We start from the raw sequence: 19664 nt of genomic DNA, 5'->3' as shown, positions 1-19664 counted from the left end.
CAGGCATGGATGTAATGTATGTAATGTTTTCAATTTAAATATTAATAAATTAATAAAATATAAAGAAAGAAAGAAAAAAAAATCATTAAAATACTTAAAAATCATTATGTTCCCAAATGTTTGCCAAGTTTACTATCGGTTCACTACATGTCAAAAATATAGAATGATTAACATACCAGGCTGCATTCATTAGAATAAACACAGTTTATTTTTATTTTAATTTATTATGTTTTTTTTTTTTTAAATTTGCATTAAATTTATCAAAAGTATAAATCATAATGATTTTTGAAGGATCATATGACGCTGAGGACAGCTTTGCCATCACAGGAATAAAAAAAAAAAAGTGAAATATATTCAAATAAATGTTACTTCAAATCATAATAATATTTCAATATTTTTTTTTTGATGAGTATAAGAGACTTTATTACAATTATTTCCAAACTTTCCAAACTTCCTAAACCTTTGAAAACTACTGTATACATGTATGTTTTTATAGCTTGGGAAAAAAAGGGATTCTTCTGGTTTAAATGGTAGAGTGTAAAGCTAGCAATGCTAAGGTCAATTCCCAGAAAAAAACATGACCTCCTAAGCCCCTTTCACACTGCGATTCGGGCAAATACACGGGTAAAGTATACCGGCAATTGTTCCCGGGTTGCTAGATTTTGCACTTTCACACTGCCAGTGATGACCCGGGATATGTGCGTGCTTTCACACACAACCCGTAAAGATCCCGTAACGACACGTGACATCAGGGCGTGACGTTTAATGTACGAGTCGACAACGCTAGGCACGTTATACTTTCACTCAAACTAGTAAACGATCTCGGCGTCAGCGCGGAAAGTGAGGAACAAACTGATCTCTGCTTCATTACAGTTTGCACATATTTTTTTTGTCGCGAACGTTGATCTTCCTTCAAAACAGCCGGTAAAAGAGTCGCGTGATAACGTGCGTCATCACTAAGACATGCCATTAGATCTGGCTTTTGTTTACACAGCGCTCATCCCGGGATTGAACCCGGCAATGTTACTAGGTCCCCGAAACCCGGGTTCAGTGCCGGAATCAATCCCGGGACGTGTTTGCTTTCACACAGAAGGCGACCTGGCAATTTGCCAGGTCCGACATACAGTGTGAAAGGGGCTCTAGTACCTTAGATCAATACATTGTAAATGTATCAAACATGATGTTCAATTATTTGTGCAACCCCTAATTAATATCCATGAGCTAAGCCTTTGATAAATTAGTGGTCTCTCCCACAGCTGTCCTAATCACTTTTTTGTATCTGAGGAGAGCGCAAGAATCTTTTCTCAGGCCTGTATTTGCTGCACCAGGGGTTTCTATTTAGAGTTTAAACAAGCAATTAGCATGCACCTTACCTCAGGAAAATAAAAAAGTTAGGAGAAACTTTCCGCAGTGCCTTTCCCTCTATATTCACCTTGACAATGGATGTGAGCTTGTCTGTGGGCGTCTGTGAGCCCTTTTTTTTCTTCTACAGGAGCATTTAATGCCCATAATGCAAGGTTAGGTGTTACAGGAGATGAAGCAGGCACGGTTTCTCTGCTCCTCTATAAACAGCATAGCATAGTATCATTAAAAATGTTCAGCTTTCATTTACTTATTTATATTTGCCTGCCGCCCATGTGGCTTCAAACCCCGATCCACGCTTAGTAGCGGGACGACATGGCGTACTCGGCTGCGGCAGGTCCCGGGATGGCGCCTGACACTGCTAAACGAGGCGCTTGCGCGCTTGCGCGCTTGGCGCCCCTCTGCAAGAGCGCACTTCAAAGTGTGTTTTGTAGTGCAACTGTCAACATGGGGGAGCGGAGCGAGGGTGGAGCAGCCTTTGAGCAGCGTAAGGTCTTTACCCATCGTCTCCACGGATGTTCTCTTTGTGCTCGGCACTTGCTCCAAATTGCTATCTCACCGTAGTCATTTTTAACCCCCCTTATTCTATCTACTAAAGTTCTTATCTTTGTATTGTTCCATTTTTTTACTTTCTCCATGTGCTTCTTTGACTCTTTGACTAGTGCGCTGTGTTATCTTGGGTGGGACAGCTCTCTGTCATTAAAGCTGCAGTGCTTGTTGCACCATACAGGATGGCATAACTGTCAGCAGTTAAGAGTAATAGAGCCTCTGACGTGCCACAAACTCTCTATAGCGCTACTTTTGATTGAGCCTTTATTGTTGTTTCCCTTCATTTCTTTTCTTCCATTAGATTCACTAATGTCGATCTTCATCGCCTCACCTTGACATGTAAACTTTTGTTTACACACAGTTCAAGGGAGGCTTCTGAAGTCAGACGCGACCCTGATGTGTTTAAAGTGAATATGAAAATAATGACCCCGTTAGGGTGCAATTTAAAGCACGCTTTGAAGTCGACGAATTCCAGGCCGCTCTGAAATCCTCCAGAAATGCTCTAGATGTAGCTATGGCCCCTATTGTCAATGTGGAGTTAGTATTTATGAGGTCTGCCTGTTTTAAATTGACTACATTTTACGTTCTTTAATCAAATGAAATGTAATTATATCTGGATTAATTTAAAACAATGTATACAAAAAAAAAAATGTTTTGTATCAACGCGAGATTTAAATAGAGAGCATAGAATTCTGTACTATACCTTTAAATTAGTTTTTTTATTAAATATTTATTTATTTATTAAAAAATTAAAATGTACACTACCTTGCTGAATTTTCTGAAGGAAATTCATAATTTTATATATTCTATATATATATTCTATATATATATATATATATATATATATATATATATATATATATATATATATATATATATTGTGGCCCTGAATTGGCCTTTAAAATAAAGCTCTACCAACATTTAATTTAAACTGTACAAATATTTCACAATATTACTGAGTTACTTTATGTTTCATCAAATAAATGCAATCTTGACTTCTTTCCAATGAGAGAATCACCCCCCCCCCCCACAATTTTCTATGCATCTATTTAAACCTTTGTGTCTTGATGAAAAGATGCATGCAAAACTACAAAGCAGACCAACTCGGTTTGGAGAAACTACATCAAAACCACATCAAAACTGCATCTGATGTGAGCTGAATGTGGCACAGACAAACCCAGTCTCACACCTACAAGATGGATGGCTGAGAGATGGACACACTTCTCAGTGTAGGTGGTGACTGATGTTTCTGTCGAGTTGGCAGCACATGGACCACGTTTCTTAGGGAGTCTGAGTATGACGTCAGTCAGTTTGAGGGCCAGATCTGAGGGAGAACCAGTGATCTGTCTGCTTCAGTCAGAGGCACTTGACTGTTGCAGTCTTTATTTGTCTGAAAGTGAATACTAGTATGCTGACAACCTAGTGAATTTTAAGCTGACATACCTCCCCTTTCTGCTCCATTACTTAGATAGGTAGCTGCCTTTTAAGATATCCTAACTGGAATAGAACCTTATAAGTGAGTTTTTTGGAACAATCTACATAGGTTGCAACATAGCGTTGTGCAAATGGTGCACTTTATTGTCAATTGATTTAATACAAGCAATGTGAGATCAACACCTATATACTGTAATATGCATATACACAACACTCATAATCTGGTGATTGTGAGGGCTATAGATCAACTATAATGATCTACATAGAACATCATAGTTATTAATATATGTTTTTATTATACTGCTTTCTACACTTTTGAATACTCAAAAGTTTGGGGTTGGTAAATGTTTTTAAAAGCTGACCAAGGCTCAGTTTATTTAATCAATTATACAGTAATATTGTGAAATATTATTACAATCTAAAACAGATGTTTTCTATTTTAATATATTTTCAAATATATTTGATATTTATTTTCCCCTGTGATTTCAGCAGCAATTCCTTCCAGTGTCACATGATCCTTCAAAAATCACTCTGATATGTTGATTTTATACTTGAGAAACATTTGTGACATTTGTCTTGTGTCATTTTTTATTTACATTTTTAATTGAGGGGTTTGAATAAATAAGCTTTCCATAGATTTATGGTTTATTAGGATCGGTCAACATTTGGCCAAGATACAATTATTTGAAAATCTGGAATCTGAGGGTGCAAAAAAATTTAAATACTGAGAAAATCCCCTTTGAAGTTGTCCAAATGAATTCTTAGCAATGCATATTACTAATCAAAAATTAAGTTTTGATATATTTACAGTAGGAAATTTACAAAAGATCTTCATGGAACATCATCTTTACTTTAATATCCTAATGATTTTTGGCATAAAAGAAAAATTGATAATTTCGACCAATATAATGTTTTATTAATATCATTATTTTTTTTTTTTGCTATTGCTAAAAATACACCCGAGTGACTTAAGACTGGTTTTGTGGTCCAGTCTCACATTTTATCTTATTATCATCAATGTTGAAAACAGTTTTATAGATTAAACTTATTTGGTTGAAATTGTGTGAATTTTGTGGAAAGTTCAAAAGAACAGCATTTATTTGAAGTTTGAAAACATTAAAAGAGTTTGAAATCGAAATGGTCTAAATTATGGCCAATATAGTGTGCCTCTCAGTCATATGTGGCTGTTAACTGGAGCCTTTAGTGTGACAGCACAGCTCTGCTCTCCATCATTGCAAGCATTGCGGTGTTTGACCAAGGCCCTCTCAGAAGCCGCTATCAATCCGCCCACCTGACCATGTGTGTGTGCTTGTGTGTGTTTTAACAGATGCAGTACCGAGAGCTGAAAGTGGAGCCCAGTCACAGCCCAAACAAAAAAAAGAAAAATAACCCAGGATAGCTCCTCTTCTCGCACGGATGCTCTCCCGACGCCAAGGAGAAGGAGAGGACTGACTGGCAACCAGCCTCTTTCTGTCTTTCTTCCTCGCTCTTTTTTTTGTCCCTGTTTTAGCTGCAGCATGGAGAGTTAAAGAGCGCATTGTTAATTACCATCCGTCCTTTTTTGGGGTTTATTTTTGCTGCGGGGAGAGCGGCGAAAGCTCTTGACCCCTTTTAGAGTCAAACAGTCTGGGTTATTTGTCAGCGCTTGCCACTAACCAGACAGCTCTAAAAGCCAAGGTGTCCTTCCACAGCAGCAAACTGAGCCGCTCTAACCACAAATAGCAGGATCTGCTGATAATACACCCACCTGTGCCGACACACCTCACCTCCACAGAAGGGAAAACGATGGTAGTTAAGTTGCAGTTTGCACCCTATAATTTGCGCGGCCCGGTCACTGCCATATCTAAAGCTATCCGCAGCTGTTATCGGAGTCGACAGCTGAGCCTGTAACGGTCCGATTTATGGCTGTAACAAAAGTGCTCGTGGAAATTACTCAAAAAAATGCCCAGTGCCAGTGAGGTTTGCGATATCGTTACGTCATTTCGATGTTCTTTTAACAGTATGAATGATGCATGCTGGGATTGTTTATTGTAAACTTTTTTGGACCAATAGTAGCCGTGGCAGCATCAGTGTTGTCCTCATACTGGGGATTAGGGAATTTACGTTCCCTTGCATCATTCCCTCTTCATCCTTTGCTCCTAAAGCACCGCCGAGTGCCACACCGCTGATAAAGACGTGGGTTTTGGCCGCCAGAATTTGATGGTGTGGCGAGAGAGGCACTTCTCATTTGAAAGCGACTTCCTCTGTCATGTTCCCATGTGCTGCAACTCTGCCCTACGTTGGGCGCCAGCTCAAACATTGATCTCTAAAGGCCAAGTGTCATTATATAGAGGGAAACCCGGCTGAAATCTTTCGAAAAATCCCAAACTTGAAGGGCGAACGTCTGTCTTGACGAGAAGTCTATAGCGTGTGGCAGGCTGCTTTAGGGCCTCCGGTGGGTACTGGAGGGTAGAGGTTTACTGACGCCGCCGCGGAGAAAAAGAGAGACGCGGGCTGCTTTCCTGGCACTCCTGTCATTTCCTCTCGTTCACCCAGCCGCTTGTGAGGGAGGTCATGGACGTGTCCACAGGGTGCTCTCGAGCGAGCAATGAAAGATCACAGCACAGACTACATCAGAAAGGACACTAGCCCCATCCCTGTGCCTCCCTCCTGACTTCTCATTTACCGTATCGCATCTATCATATAGAAAGACCATTGATTTGTCGGAGGGATCTCCATTACAAAGACAACACAATCCCCACTGAGCAGGACACGGACGGTACTTCAGTGAAAAAAACAACAACACAATGATGATTTGAGCAACAGAAAGGAACGTTTTCTAAGCCTGAATGTGTTTCTGGACTGTACGTGTTGATTTAAGTTGTTAAGTGGGTTTATTGTGAATGGTTTTTACATCCAAAAAGCTTTTTGTTTTGTAAAAGTGCACATGCTATGTTTGCAAGCAAACCAAAGTGGATCTTTCCGGGAAATTATATAGAGAGACAACTATGTAGAATGTATTTAGTGGAAAGGAAATATAGGCACTTTCATTTATACCAGATTTTTAAATAATTTAACCATTTTAGTTTTTTTGTAAATATTCCTATTGTAAAAACAAACAGAATATATGTGTTCAGAGAATATATGTGATCAGTTTATGAACCTGTTGCCTGTGATGTCATACTGCTCCCTGTGACTGGCTGGAACACAGTTGGCAGATTTGAGACAAAAACTGAAACTAAGATATGAACTACAAATAATTTGTCATTACTTTTAAAGATGTTTCCTTTTGTTTTTTATATAATTATTGCTTGCGTTCATCAATAAAAAACCAAATCTCAAGGCATGTAAACAATAATGACTTGTGCATTCCTATTTTAGTATTATTTCTGTATATTATAATAGTATATATTAATATCGTTCACAAATATTTATACATTTTTATTTTATTTAAAGTTTTATAAGTTTGTTTTTTAATATAGCTTTATTTTTAATATAGCTTTATCCAGATTTACATCCAAGTAGCTCCTTTAAGACTAAATAGTATTTTAAAGGTCTTTTGTAAACAAACACACAGGTGTGTACAAGCTGGTTCATTCATTTCTTACACCTTCACCAGCGCTGCTATATTTGAAGCCGTTTGCTGTGAGCCAGGTTTCCCCGCCGAACACCTCACGGAGTAAGCGCTCTTCACACGCTCTCTCAGAGTGATGGAGGGACTGTGTGTTCCTCCAAAGGGGCTCCCCTGTGCTCTCAGCCTCTGCGGCCTCCCATCATTTGTTAGTCTGGCTGTTTCGGCCCTGTCTGATCCCTGCTGTTATTCAATATGACACCGTAGCATCACACGGCGTGATCCAGTACAAACGGCCGCTCTGCCAGACGCTAATAATCACAGTCACGCTGAAAGCAAGAACACTTGAGCTTGTTATTTATTAACCTCAGCATCCTCCATCGCTCTTGGGCTGTCAGGCTCAGACCATCCGCAGCGTCTTGGGTTCTAATCCCAGAGCCGGACTCTGTGATCCCCCGTCACCTCCGGAGGCTGCATTGTAGTTGATCAGGAAACGGCTCATTCTTCATGGAGGTCTTGAGTGGATTCTCTGCTTTTGTACTGGAGTCGGTTGTTTGGAGGGGAATGATTATTAACCCCACGTGGCACACATATGAGTTCCCTCCATCATCCTGGATCAGAGAGATGTGAAGCGATGTTTTACTGGCAGGGCTTGAGCTAAAGTTAGGTTTATTCATTTGGGACAAAGGCATGGGGAGCTGCAGAAGTCTAATGGACTGCAACTTACAGGTATATATGCGCAACTTCTCAAATTAATTTCTACACACCGTTTTTTTTTTAATGAGTGGACCAGATAAAAAAAAAAAAAGTGAAATCTGATTAAAAATCTTCCCAGGATGATGTTAACTGATTACATGTCATTTGGATTACGTAATCAGATTACAAAAATGAATTACTTGTAATTATCTTATTTTAAATTTTACAATACTTGCAATAAGATTAGTTACTTTTTTACTGATTACGATTATAAATTATTCACAAAATAGTAATAAATTAATCAATGTATTTATTCTTCCTAATTATTCTTTTCCATCTTTTAACTTTTAACCTAACATATTTACTTGGCCAAGTAACATAATTGCATGTTCACAGTTCTCTGACATTAATGAATGTTCACATGATGTGGAGGTAAACAAATAAAATATTTGATCTTTTTTCGTAAGCGTTTTATTTTGATTGTTGTTATTTTAAAACGATTTATTTCAGTTATTATATTATAATAATTCATTTAAACTCACAAACCCCCTGCAGTTCCTTCACAAGCCGCAGTTTGGGAAACCTTGACATCTTGTAATGTTTAATTGACATTTCATTATGTTAATAACAACAAATGGAATATATTTTCTCCATCTATTTTTATATCAATATGGTACAAAGATTATCCCATTTTCATCAACGTGATAAAGGGATTTGGTCAAATGTAATCAGATTATATTACAGTAAATTTATAACGTAATGGACTACATTACTGACTACAATTTTTGTCGTGCATTTTGGAATCAGTGACGGACTACAGTTTGTAAATAATCTACCCAGCTCTGAAAATAACTAGAATAATGTGCATAGGTGTTTCCACACTTTTGAATGGGTGTGAAAATGTTATATTTCAACTTTTTGCATTGTTCAAATTATCTTTATTTCCTTTCATTTTTCTTTATTTCTCTCTATTTTTATTTTACAATTAAAGAAATACTAGCAATTAATTAAATGAAAAAAAGTTCTTAAGAATAGACATTTTTATAAAATATTATTCAGCTTACTGTAAAAAAAAACATCCAAAAATGATTTTATAGTGTTTTATAAAACATATTTTTGCACATACAACAATCAAATAATCCCCAGATTTGAATATTAACAACCAACAAACACCATCTAAAGTGCACAATCACTACAACCTGAGCGCAATGCTGTCAGGGTGATATTTATTCTTATTTCCATCCGTTCAAACCTCACTAAACACACCAGGAAACACATTATTACTAGTAGTTTACCAAAAGGCAGAGCTTTACCACTGTCTCTACAGATAGATGCCCATTTTGTCCTTTCTAGAGCCTCTTTTAGAACTAGTCAAAATCAGAGCGTCCGGTGATCAGTGCCGCCCCCTCAGCCTGCAGATCTTCAAGCAGCTGCACGAACAGTCTGGTTTGATCCCCATGACAGCGTCTCAATGCGGGGCTCATCTGTGACCCATACTGTTCCAAACTCAACACAGTCCTCAGGTCCTCAGCCAGAGTCACGGCACGGGAATCTCCCCAGGTGGAGGCTAGCTCACCTGGACGGAGGCGGATGAGGGTGCGGCATACAGCGGGACTAAGGTGGAGAGGTGTAAGGGGGGATTTGTAGGTAGGTATTTGTCGCTCCTGGAGGTAGGAGAGGAACAGGCAGCTGAGCACCCATGAGCAGGACTCTATGAAGGGCAGATCCCGAACCTCAGAGCAGGGAGCGTCCAGAGCTTTGTCACCTTCTTCTGCACAGCGAAGGAGCTCATCACGCAGGGCCTCAAAAGACACCAGGTCCAGGGGGGTCCGGCCTTGATCGTCACACAGCTTTAGAAGAGGAGAGCCTTGAAAAGAACAAGAAAAGGACTTTACCATACAAGCTTACAACAGCACTGACCATTTGAGATGATCAGACATAGTTAAACTAACTTTGAATGGCCTGCTGGTCTCCTAACAGAGTCAAGCTGGTCTAGTTTGGTGGTTGTAGGGGGCTTTTTACACTCAGGCATGAAGACCAACTGGTTGACAATCTTATGAGCCTAAAGCTAGACCATGTTAAACTATTTAAGACCAGCAAACTTCTGAAGCTGATTTATCTGTTGTTTTTAGCAGGGTAGGGCTAGTTACATTTTGGCAAATTTACAATGTTTAGGTGACTGCCGTCACATCAACACATTCAGCAACGGCTCAAAAGCAAACTGAGTCATTATTGTTCAATGTGAAAATCCAATCTGCTGAATTGTTTTAGTCTCTTAAACACACTGTCAGTCATCCGGAGTAATTAAAGCCATGCTTTTTTTAAATTAAAGCTGAAAAAATAAACAACACAGCTGTGTGAGGAGGAAGAAAGGATATTTTCCAGACACCATTAGTCTAATGTTGAGCCACAGGCTAGCATCACAGCTAACTTATGCTAACACAATTAACAGACTGCAAACTCACGTAGGAGTCTAAATGACACCTAGAAATGGCAGGAACAGGAAATTGAACAGGAAAGATCTTCAGTGACTTAAATTCAGAAACCGCTTATAACAATAACCCCCAACTAATATATTTAATGTAAAAACATCTTGCGAGATTGCATGCTCTTGTTAAAAATGTACTGTGGCGAAGTTGTCTCATGGTACATGGGATTTCAAAGAATACCACGATATACAGTATGTCCAATACAAAAAAATTGCAGATGGTACTTTTCAGGGTTTTTCTGTTAGTGTGGCCTCAACCATTCACTGGCACTATTTGAAATGAATGATTTTTGCAAAGGAGTATAAAAATGTAACAGGAAATAAAAAAACACTGAATTAACTGTATTCAGTTTCAGCTCTTTGCAATAATACATTTCTTAGCGATGTCTGATTTTCGCAACAGAGTTTCTAGATGCCCATATATGAATTGGTTAAATGACTTTTGCTCTCTTTTGTGACTGCAGTTAAAGTGGCTTTAATGTGGCTGAAGGTAAAGCCCATGCACACTCGTTCTTGGCATAGCAAACGCCATCAGTGTCAAGTGTGCTCTTTGTTTCCATTTAGATCTCCCCATTTCTATGGCAAACTGCTCTCGACGATACTTGACTCTTAAACCTCGGTGCTAATGTGGCAGCCGTTCTGCTAAATCTCACACAACTCTGCTCCTCTCTTAAAAGCTTTGCCGTGCTTTCCGCTCGCTGTTGATACTCAGATGAAATCCCACTATCAAAAGATAGGATCATTATTTGCAAGTGCAAGGGAAAAAAAATACGCTGCTTTATATCACAGAATTACTCAAGACAGGGCCACGAAATAAAATCTTCTTGCCTCTGTTCTCTTTTATATTTTTTGATGGTCAATCTGTTTCAATGGAATTCTTTTGAATATTGAGCTTTCAAAACGCACAAATTATATAATAAAAATGAATATAAGCAACGTTCCAAAGTTCAGGGAATACATGAACTGATAAAAAAAAATAGATAAATGTAAAGTGGTTTGGGATAAAAGCGTGTGATGCAAATCTGATACCGTCACTGTACATGGGATCATCACAGTATTTTTAATTTGTTATGAAAACCTGCTAACGCTGACAGATAACTCCTGGAACACTTTGGTAAAAAAAAAAAAAAAAATGGGTTTTCAAAATCCAGTGTCAGAGCAATTGCTGGGGTCAAGGAGCTGAAGAAGACAGTAAGTCTATGAGAGCGAATGGAAGAGAATAACAACAAATTTCTTCATAACAGGTCATCACCGTGACCCCCTCCACGGATGAGAACTTGCCCAGAGCTCAAGCAAGAACTTCACAAGTTTAAGGCCAGTGTGCACTTCTCTGAATCCTTGACAGATGTGTACGTTGTTGGCTTTAGGGAAAACAGTGTTGTTTGACAGGAAGAAAACACTGTTTTCCTTTCAGTGCTTACTGTAAGACTCTGAAATACAGTGACAATTCAATAAATCTGCAAATCTCTATTCTTTGTTGAAGGGAGAGGCCTTGGATTGCCTCCAGCTTCCCCCTGCTTGACGTTCTACAACTTTGATAAAAATTGGACAGAGAGAAGGCCATGTTTTATGCACCGTTAAAATGGTGCCCGAGCCTTGAAAAGGGTTGTTTTTCTTTTTTCCTGGAAGGGGAAGGGGAACACTTGCGTCCTTCACAACACACTAGACATTCAAACCTCTTTTTCATTGGAACCAAAATGAGCGCACACACCAAGTCATGCCTAAGTGCAAGTTCATTTTGCACTATAAGTACCATGACACCACACCGGAAGCTAATGATGAAAATACAGCATCGGTATTCAAAAAAACATTTATTAAAACTATATTGGAACATGCTGAGAATGTTTAAGCCATGATTTTACCACAGTTCTTCGCTAGCCAGAAAAAAAAAAAAAAAAAAACTGTAAATCAATAGACATATAGACAGACAATCCACTCACTGCTGAAAACACAAGTTGTAATCCTCTGGTTACAGCATACAGTGTATACACAATGTAAATGATAGATTGTTTGTGCAGTCATAGATAATAACAAAACTTTGTGAGATCATGACAGATAATTAATAGGAGAAAAGGCTGTTGGGCATATGGGCATATCCCGGCATATAGCGCTGTTTTGCTTCGAGCGTCTCAAGTTCAAGTAAAACTGAACATTAATGTTTTTATTTAAGTATTAGATTGATTCAAAATAAATATATACGTGTTGGTCCGAACAAGCTTTCGTTGTTTTTTAATTGGTAGATCTCAATGAGTTTGTCATTTGAAAAGTCGATCCCCACACAAAAATGTGGGCACCCCTGCTTTTAATAAATAATGGACACTTTTCACAAGACTGTGAAAATGCATTTAAAGGTCATCAGCATCGTATTTCCTCAAAAGTTTTTTATATATTGATTTAAAAAAAGACGTATGTACATTTATAGCACTACACTTTGTATTACAGTATATCACCTTTGCATCAAATGACAAAAAATCTAGTTAACGCTAACACGAGGGTGTTTCTAATGTAGCACCACATGGGAGGGATGGTAAATTTGACATGGTTCTCATTTCTGACTGCCGTTATCAGTCTCTCAATTTTTTTTTTCTGTTGTGGAATTCTCTCTCAATGTTTTTCCTTGTTTACTATCGTGGACTTTTTCTTTTTGCTATTTGAGCAAATGGGAAAGCAAAAAAATATTTGTGGTACTCTCCCATTCACTGCTCGTGAAGTTAATCCAACTATGATGACATCCATTGCTGAGAAACACGGAAATGTGAAAAAGGCCCTTCCTCAATCATTTAAGCACACAATTCTCTTCGAGTTCGTTGAAGAATCTTTCTCGTTGAGAATACACCTGTCCGCCAACATCTGAATAAGGTAGCGCACTTTTTTTTTTAAACTCCGGTCCCGCTGCAGAGCTGTCAAATACCTGACAGGCCGAAAACTGGAATCTGACAAAGGCTGAGACGGGGCCCTATTTTCCCGACTGCAAATATGAGTTTGCCAGCGATTGCTGATGAATGCGAGCTACGGGCAGATCTCTCTCCCCCAGGACGGCACGATCAGCCACAACCCTTTCTTCACAATGGCCCATGAAACACACATCTGTCAGCGCTTAGCCACGCGGACGCACGTGCAGCCGCTGGAGTGGTCAGCCGGGGGTTTAGATACGACGCTGGCGCATTCGTCATGCCTAACGATTGAAGTCAGTCCAGGTAATGGCGTGATGTGTCAGATACTTTGCTCGGCAGATAAATAAAACACCTTGGGGGATTAAATGCCAACGATGGTAATTATGCCCCCTGTACAGGCGACAACAATGCAGGGGGATTCGGTCCTCGCAGACAAGCTGCTGCTGCTAACATGCATGTAAACCACACATCAGTCAGAGCAAAGCAAGCCGCCCCTTAGCCTTTAGAGGGCAGACGAAGACTAGGAATAGAAAGGTGGAGGAGGGGAGGCAGAAACAGAGCAAAAACGATTCCATCCGTTCTGTATCTACACATATTTAATCTAGACAACACCAAGCCTTAGTCTATAGGGCACACCATACACTTCTTTGTTATGCTATGAACCCACACTGATCTAACGTAAATCTGTTTGTGTGTGTCTGTGTGTGTGTGTGTGTGTGAAATCACATTACACTGAGCTAACAGAGATTGACCAAGACAAAAGGCCAGGCAGGCACAGATTAGGACAGATTACTGGGCATGGGGGGCACAACAGAAGCTTTTTGTAAATCTGATTCCCTGGCATCTCACTCGAGCCGCACGAGCCCCTCCTCGGTTCATGTTACAAACACAGCGTAGACCCATCGATGCCACCATGCCAGACTGATAAAGATAGGTGCCATTCATCCCACCTAGATTATCAGAGCAGCACAGTGTCGGTTATGGCACGCAGATGGAGCTCTATAAAGATTTGAGTCGGTTTCAACGATCTGGTCTCAGCCTCACACGGCATGCCAGACCACTGTCTGATGCATATTGCACATGAAAATGGCAAGAGCTGGATGAAATCACCAGTTCTGATCTCATTATCTTTTCTGAGTCAAAGTGCACCAGTCCACTTTGAAAAAACGTTGTTTTGACAAGGTAATGGTGCAATGAGAACAGATCCCTTGTCCAAACTGTGCCAAATTGGTATTAACATCATAATATATAAATAATGTAATTTAATATTAACACTCTCGGTTCTATTTCTATTTTATCTGCTTGTTTTCTTTTTACTTATTAAAAAATAAATAAATAAATTGACCCTCTAACACTAATGTTTTTCCATTCTTTCTTCTTGTTAAAAAAAACCTCTGCTACGTGTACTACGCTAGACTAACTAACTATATATATATCTAACTAAATATCTTATTTTAGGGTATATATACAAGTTTACACATTTCCACAGCTTCTTTTTCCAGTGTTTTGCAACTACTCCTGGATAGAATGCCAGTTTAGAGAAAAGAAGTTTGTTCTGTGCTTTTATTGTGGCATGCTTTAGGCATGCTGTGACTGGCTAGATTAAAAGGACCCTTCCTGTCCAAGAATGAGCAGAAAGTACATGCCAATAGCCAATAATAAACAGTCTGGCCATGCTTGACTACATACAGTATAAACTGAAGTACTAATAAAGCTATTAATGCAAATCTTGAGTTAAAGCAGAAAAGGAAATGTTTGCATACTGATATTATTGCTCCAAACTTCATAGCAATTTTATATCTTTACTATCAGTGAAGTCATGCCTTTTTGTCTTGGAGCTCTGTCCAATTCATCTGAATGTGCACATTGTCTCAAAAGCCTGTGTCCTAACCACAGGTATTACACAACTAGATTGGGCTGAGTAGATTTATTAAGTAATTTTATTATCCAAACTCAAAATCCATTCAGTAGGTATTTGTTGTTCAACTTGTGGTTATATGCAGCAAGATTTTAAACCAATGAAATGTCGGTATTGGCAGGGCTATCCAGCACGATGCCACAAAAATCACAAACCAGTACAACTGACGAAATGTCCTGCTGTGGGGGTTGTCATTACTGTGCAAGCATTCTAGTAAAAATTCCAAAGAGAGTATCTGTGCCATTTTTTAAGAAAAAAAGCATGCTGCAAGTTTGGTGGAACTTACACACACACACCAAATAGAGAGTCAAACATTCAGTATTGATCCTAACAGTGGCACAGCTGAAAGCCTGCTGAGCTCAGTGTGAGGAAGTGACTTGGTTAATTATGCATTTTAATAGGAGAAAAATTATGCAGAGGAAGCTCAAAGGCACTCGCAATCAGAGGGAGAGAGAGACTGAAAGAAAGAGAAACAGGGATCGAGGAGAGAAGTCTGAGAAGAGAAGCTGATTAATGTATTTGGTGTGACTAGCACAAACAAACAAACAAACAGAGCATGAGGAGTTGTGTAATGACTAAATCGAGAGCTTTGCCAGAGCTTTAATCTAATGCAGTTTCAATGCAAAATGCGAGGGGGAAATACTCCTATTAATGTACACAGAGTGGAAGAAAGGAGAACAACTGCGTTTGAACTCAGCCTTATTAACAAAGACATTGAGCCATCGTTTGTCATTACAGTGCTGGAGCAACAGTGCAGAGAAGCTCTAATACTCCAATACCACAACAAAAGAAATCATGGCTCTTTTGTTACTCTGAGTTACTGTCTATACTATCAAAGACGGGTAGGAAATATAGTCCAGGAATGATTGATCTATGGTCAAATTTTGGTGGTAACAATGCTGTTGAGAGCTTCAGAAAGTCATGAGACAATGCTGGAGAAGTACATTGACATTATAGTTTTACCCAACAAGAGTGTTTGGGTAAAACATACTGTAAAGCCGTGTTTCCACCGCAGGAACTTTACCCAGGAACTAGGGACTTTGGGCTGGTGCTCGGTGTGTTTCCACTGCAGGAACCAGGAACTAAATAAAGTTCCGGGTAAAAAAATTGCCCCTCAGAAAGTCCCTGCTGGCGAGGTAGAACTTTTCGTACAAGGGAAGTTCCTGGGAAAAAAAGTTCCTGGTTCAAATGTTCCAGGTAATTTAGGTGGAAATGCGCCATAAAGCTACTTTATCTGTTTACTATCTGTTTACATACAAAGTTGAAATGGTATTTGTAACAGTGTTATAGGGTTAGTACATTATTTACTCATCCCATGCCATTCAATTCTGGATGCCTTTCATAAAAGGTATTTTAAACAATGTTTTTGCCCATATAATATAATTTAACTGGGTTCAAAACACCATTTGAAATGACATTTCATTGCATTGACAAAAAAAAGTAAAAAAAATACAGCTTTTTTTATTATTTTTTTTTTACACAAAATATCTACTTTTGTGTTCTAAAGAAGAATTCAAGTTTGAACAACATGAGAGTGAGTAAATGACAACAGATTTTGGCAATGCGAATAAAGTTAAAAGGGAAATGATATAAGATGGGACTTGATTTCATCTACCAGAATTTGTTGGAAATTTTGGAAGTTTGGAAAATTGGGCAGCCTATTACATTACCCCACTCAAGCGGCTTTGGCGATGTGGTACTGCAGAAAGAAAAGTGTTATATTTTCCTTAATATTAATTTAGTTGTAATGTTTTTGCCATATATAATATTGACAAATTGTCAACGATCAATGACTACAGTATCTAAAGCCCACAAATACTAATAACAGGAATAACTTTATCTACAGTCAACTCAAAATGTTATGAAATAATACTGAAAATCTAAATTAAACATGCAAATAAGGTTTAGAGTAAAAGGGGGAAAAAAACAATTACTAAGTCATTCTGAAATTCAAGCTAAATTTTCACAAATTTTCTCATTCTAATTGCTCTCAATGAACAAACGGCTACATGAATGACATCAGATCCTGCATTGGGATCTCATCAAAGGGGATGCTGAGCACTTACAAGAAACCTCAGTTTGGTTTAAAGTGATAGTTCTTTTCTGTACGTTGTGAATAGGATGGAGCAGAACAATCTGTTGGATGCTGACCCTCGTACGAGAGAGCCCAAGTCATGCCAATAAGCTTTAATCCATTCCACTCCTGAAAACAGAGCTGTATTCACAGCAACCATCAAGCCATTAAGATTCGAAGGGCATGGCAGTAACTTGAAGGCTCTTTCATGGCCGTTATTCGCTCTGCTATTCTTTGGATACAAGCTGCTGGGTGCTGGAAGCCACACGCAATACAAATCAGGAAATGGCTGAGTGAACTTACGCTCCACCATGCTTTCAATGTGTCAGTGTGTGTGTGTGTGTATGTGTGTGTTTGGGGGAGGTTTGAGCTGGCAGCCTTGGGCTATGCAAGATGATGACACCCGTCCCTGCCCTCGGCCATGGCATGGTTAGCAGTACCCACGGGCAGGAGAAGGAGGGACTTGTCTTTCACCCTCTCACCCACCCATCCACTAACATTCATTATTATTTCATGCTGATAATGCTGGGATTAAGAAAGCCGTGTTTTGCACACTGTAAAAGTTGAATGACCTTGAAAGCAGCGAACAACAGTGAGAGCGAGGTGACTGTTTCATGTCCATATGCCTGTCATTTTTATTCCAGAAATATGCCAACATGTTCTGAAGAAAGTACATTTGGTCTGAATCTGAATCTCTTTCTTTATTTCTGTATGTTTTATTAAATTGTTTTCTAAATTCAATAATAATGACCTATTGATAATGAGCGACTTTGTGGACCCAACTCATAAAGGGAAACAATTTTATTTCTAGGCATCTTATATAAATAGACACTAAAATCCGTCTAAAACAATTTACCTAGTAATATTTAATAATCATTTTATTGAGTTCCATGCTTTTTAAAGGGATAGTTCTCCCAGAAATGAAAACATTAACTCATCCTCAAGCCGTTTCAAATCGGTATGATTTCTTTTTCTGCTGAAGAGAGTAAAGAGAGTTGGCAAACAAACAGTTTCTGGCTCAGTTTCAACTTCCATTTTCTCCCCCCATACTATGGAAGTCAGTGAGGATCAGAAACATTTTAGATACTTATATCTTCAAAATATCTTCTCATACAGGTTTGTATGTACCAAAATGTGACAATGATTAAACGATGATTTTCCATGGCTTTTCCAGTCATTTTCTAGCAATTGTAAGACAAGGGATAAAGAAAAATAGACAAGGGACAGATAAATAAATGAATAAATAAACACATACATAAAATAGGACGATTTAAAGACCATGAAAAATTCATAGTTGAGAAAAATCTACATCCAATATCGACTTTTCCGTGACTTTGTAAAGTCAGTATTAACTTTCCACTGCAGTGGGAATTTTTTTTTTTTTTATTAATTTAATTTTACAATAATTTGTCCATCAGAAGACCATCAGAAATGAAGTAATGAAGGCAAAATGAAAAAAAAAAAAATTGGTGAATTAAATAAATTACACATGAATTTATATTATATGCTAAAATCTTGATTTCTATAAAAAGGCGAAGCTCAAGGACAGTCAACTGTCTAAACTGAATCTACATGATCAGCTGTGAATAAGATGCCGAATGGCAGAGATCAGTCCTCAAGTCGAGTGTGTGTTCACCTCCGTGTGCTATGAGGGATCTCGTCAGCTGTCTGTTTCCCAGACACATCACAATTCTAATTTCATGAAAAAAAAGCATCTTTTCTTGACCTCTTTTTTTATGCATTGGTATAGGGCCAATCTCAGTCAGCAAGAAGAAAAATGAGAAAAAAAAAGAAAAACATTCTCACCGGGACCAAACAATCCCAATCTAATTTACTTTTTGAGGCCAGAATATCTACATGAGCTAATAGGGGAGCAAAATCAAATTAACTATAATTAGTCAAAATGGAAAAGCGAGAGAGAGAGAAAGAGAGAGAGTGACAGTAAGGCGTGTGGGAAACCAGGAGCCTGTCTCATTTTGTCTCTCCTCAAGTCCCTCCCCGTCGTCAAGCCATCCCGCGCTTACCGCATTGACACATGTCGCGCTCGCTTCAAAGCTCGCAAACATCGATTGCATGTGGCACGCAAACAGCCAGGCGCGCCAAAACATTTCTGTTCTGACAGATTTCCCCCGTGAAAAACCAGCATGTGAATTTCATGAGAGCCGCAGACCTGACTTGTCTAATCTCTTCAGGAGGATGCTAACAGCGTCATCCACGCCGATGGGTTATTCCTGCAGATGGATGGTTTTTATAGAGGAAAGAACGTAAAAAACCTTGAACTCTGAACGGCAGAAGACAACACTATGTGTGTGTGTGTGTGTGTGGTAGAACTCAACTGTTAAGCCACAGGAGAGGCCTGGATTTAACAGATTTTTACAAAGCACTTGTTTGTTTACACATGTAATGCCGCTGTAATATGACTTTCTGCCGTTTTCACTCATCAGTTTGTTTATACTGACATCACACACGGAAACAGAAACTGTTTTCTCCTTATTCATTCCAGTAAGAGAGGCACTTCCATATGACTCAATAAATTCAGCCTCATTCTCAAAGGAATCAGAAATCTGAACATGTTTTGAAGTAATACGGTATTATATGGTATTCAATGCGAGTCAGGCTCCCATAGAAGGGCCTGTTTGATTGTGACTGGATAAGAGACTCGTGAGAGACTGAACCAGGAGGAACAAGTGAACTCATGG

The 19664-nt window shown here is 38.8% G+C and overlaps 2 protein-coding genes across 7 annotated transcripts in view; one reads left to right on the top strand and one right to left on the bottom strand.

Annotated features, from left to right (window-relative positions):
- mctp1a (multiple C2 domains, transmembrane 1a) overlaps positions 1-6668 on the top strand; it is a 148031-nt gene extending 141363 nt beyond the window's left edge. For all 5 annotated transcript variants that reach the window (XM_026211124.1, XM_026211123.1, XM_026211125.1 and 2 more), the window contains one exon: positions 4673-6668. In XM_026211124.1, the coding sequence (XP_026066909.1) occupies positions 4673-4744 (72 nt within the window). In that variant the 3' untranslated portion in view covers positions 4745-6668. The remainder of the gene's footprint in view (positions 1-4672) is intronic.
- Positions 6669-8677: 2009 nt separating this feature from the next.
- The window catches only part of slf1 (SMC5-SMC6 complex localization factor 1), a 29045-nt gene continuing 18058 nt past the window's right edge, over positions 8678-19664 (bottom strand). For both annotated transcript variants that reach the window (XM_026211122.1, XM_026211121.1), the window contains one exon: positions 8678-9458. In XM_026211122.1, coding sequence (XP_026066907.1) covers positions 8959-9458 — 500 coding nt within the window. In that variant the 3' untranslated portion in view covers positions 8678-8958. The remainder of the gene's footprint in view (positions 9459-19664) is intronic.

The sequence above is a fragment of the Carassius auratus genome, chromosome 30 (assembly GCF_003368295.1).
Source record: "Carassius auratus strain Wakin chromosome 30, ASM336829v1, whole genome shotgun sequence".
NCBI lineage: Eukaryota > Metazoa > Chordata > Actinopteri > Cypriniformes > Cyprinidae > Carassius > Carassius auratus.
Note: the sequence above shows the minus strand (reverse complement) of the source record. Positions and strands in the feature narration are given on the sequence as shown.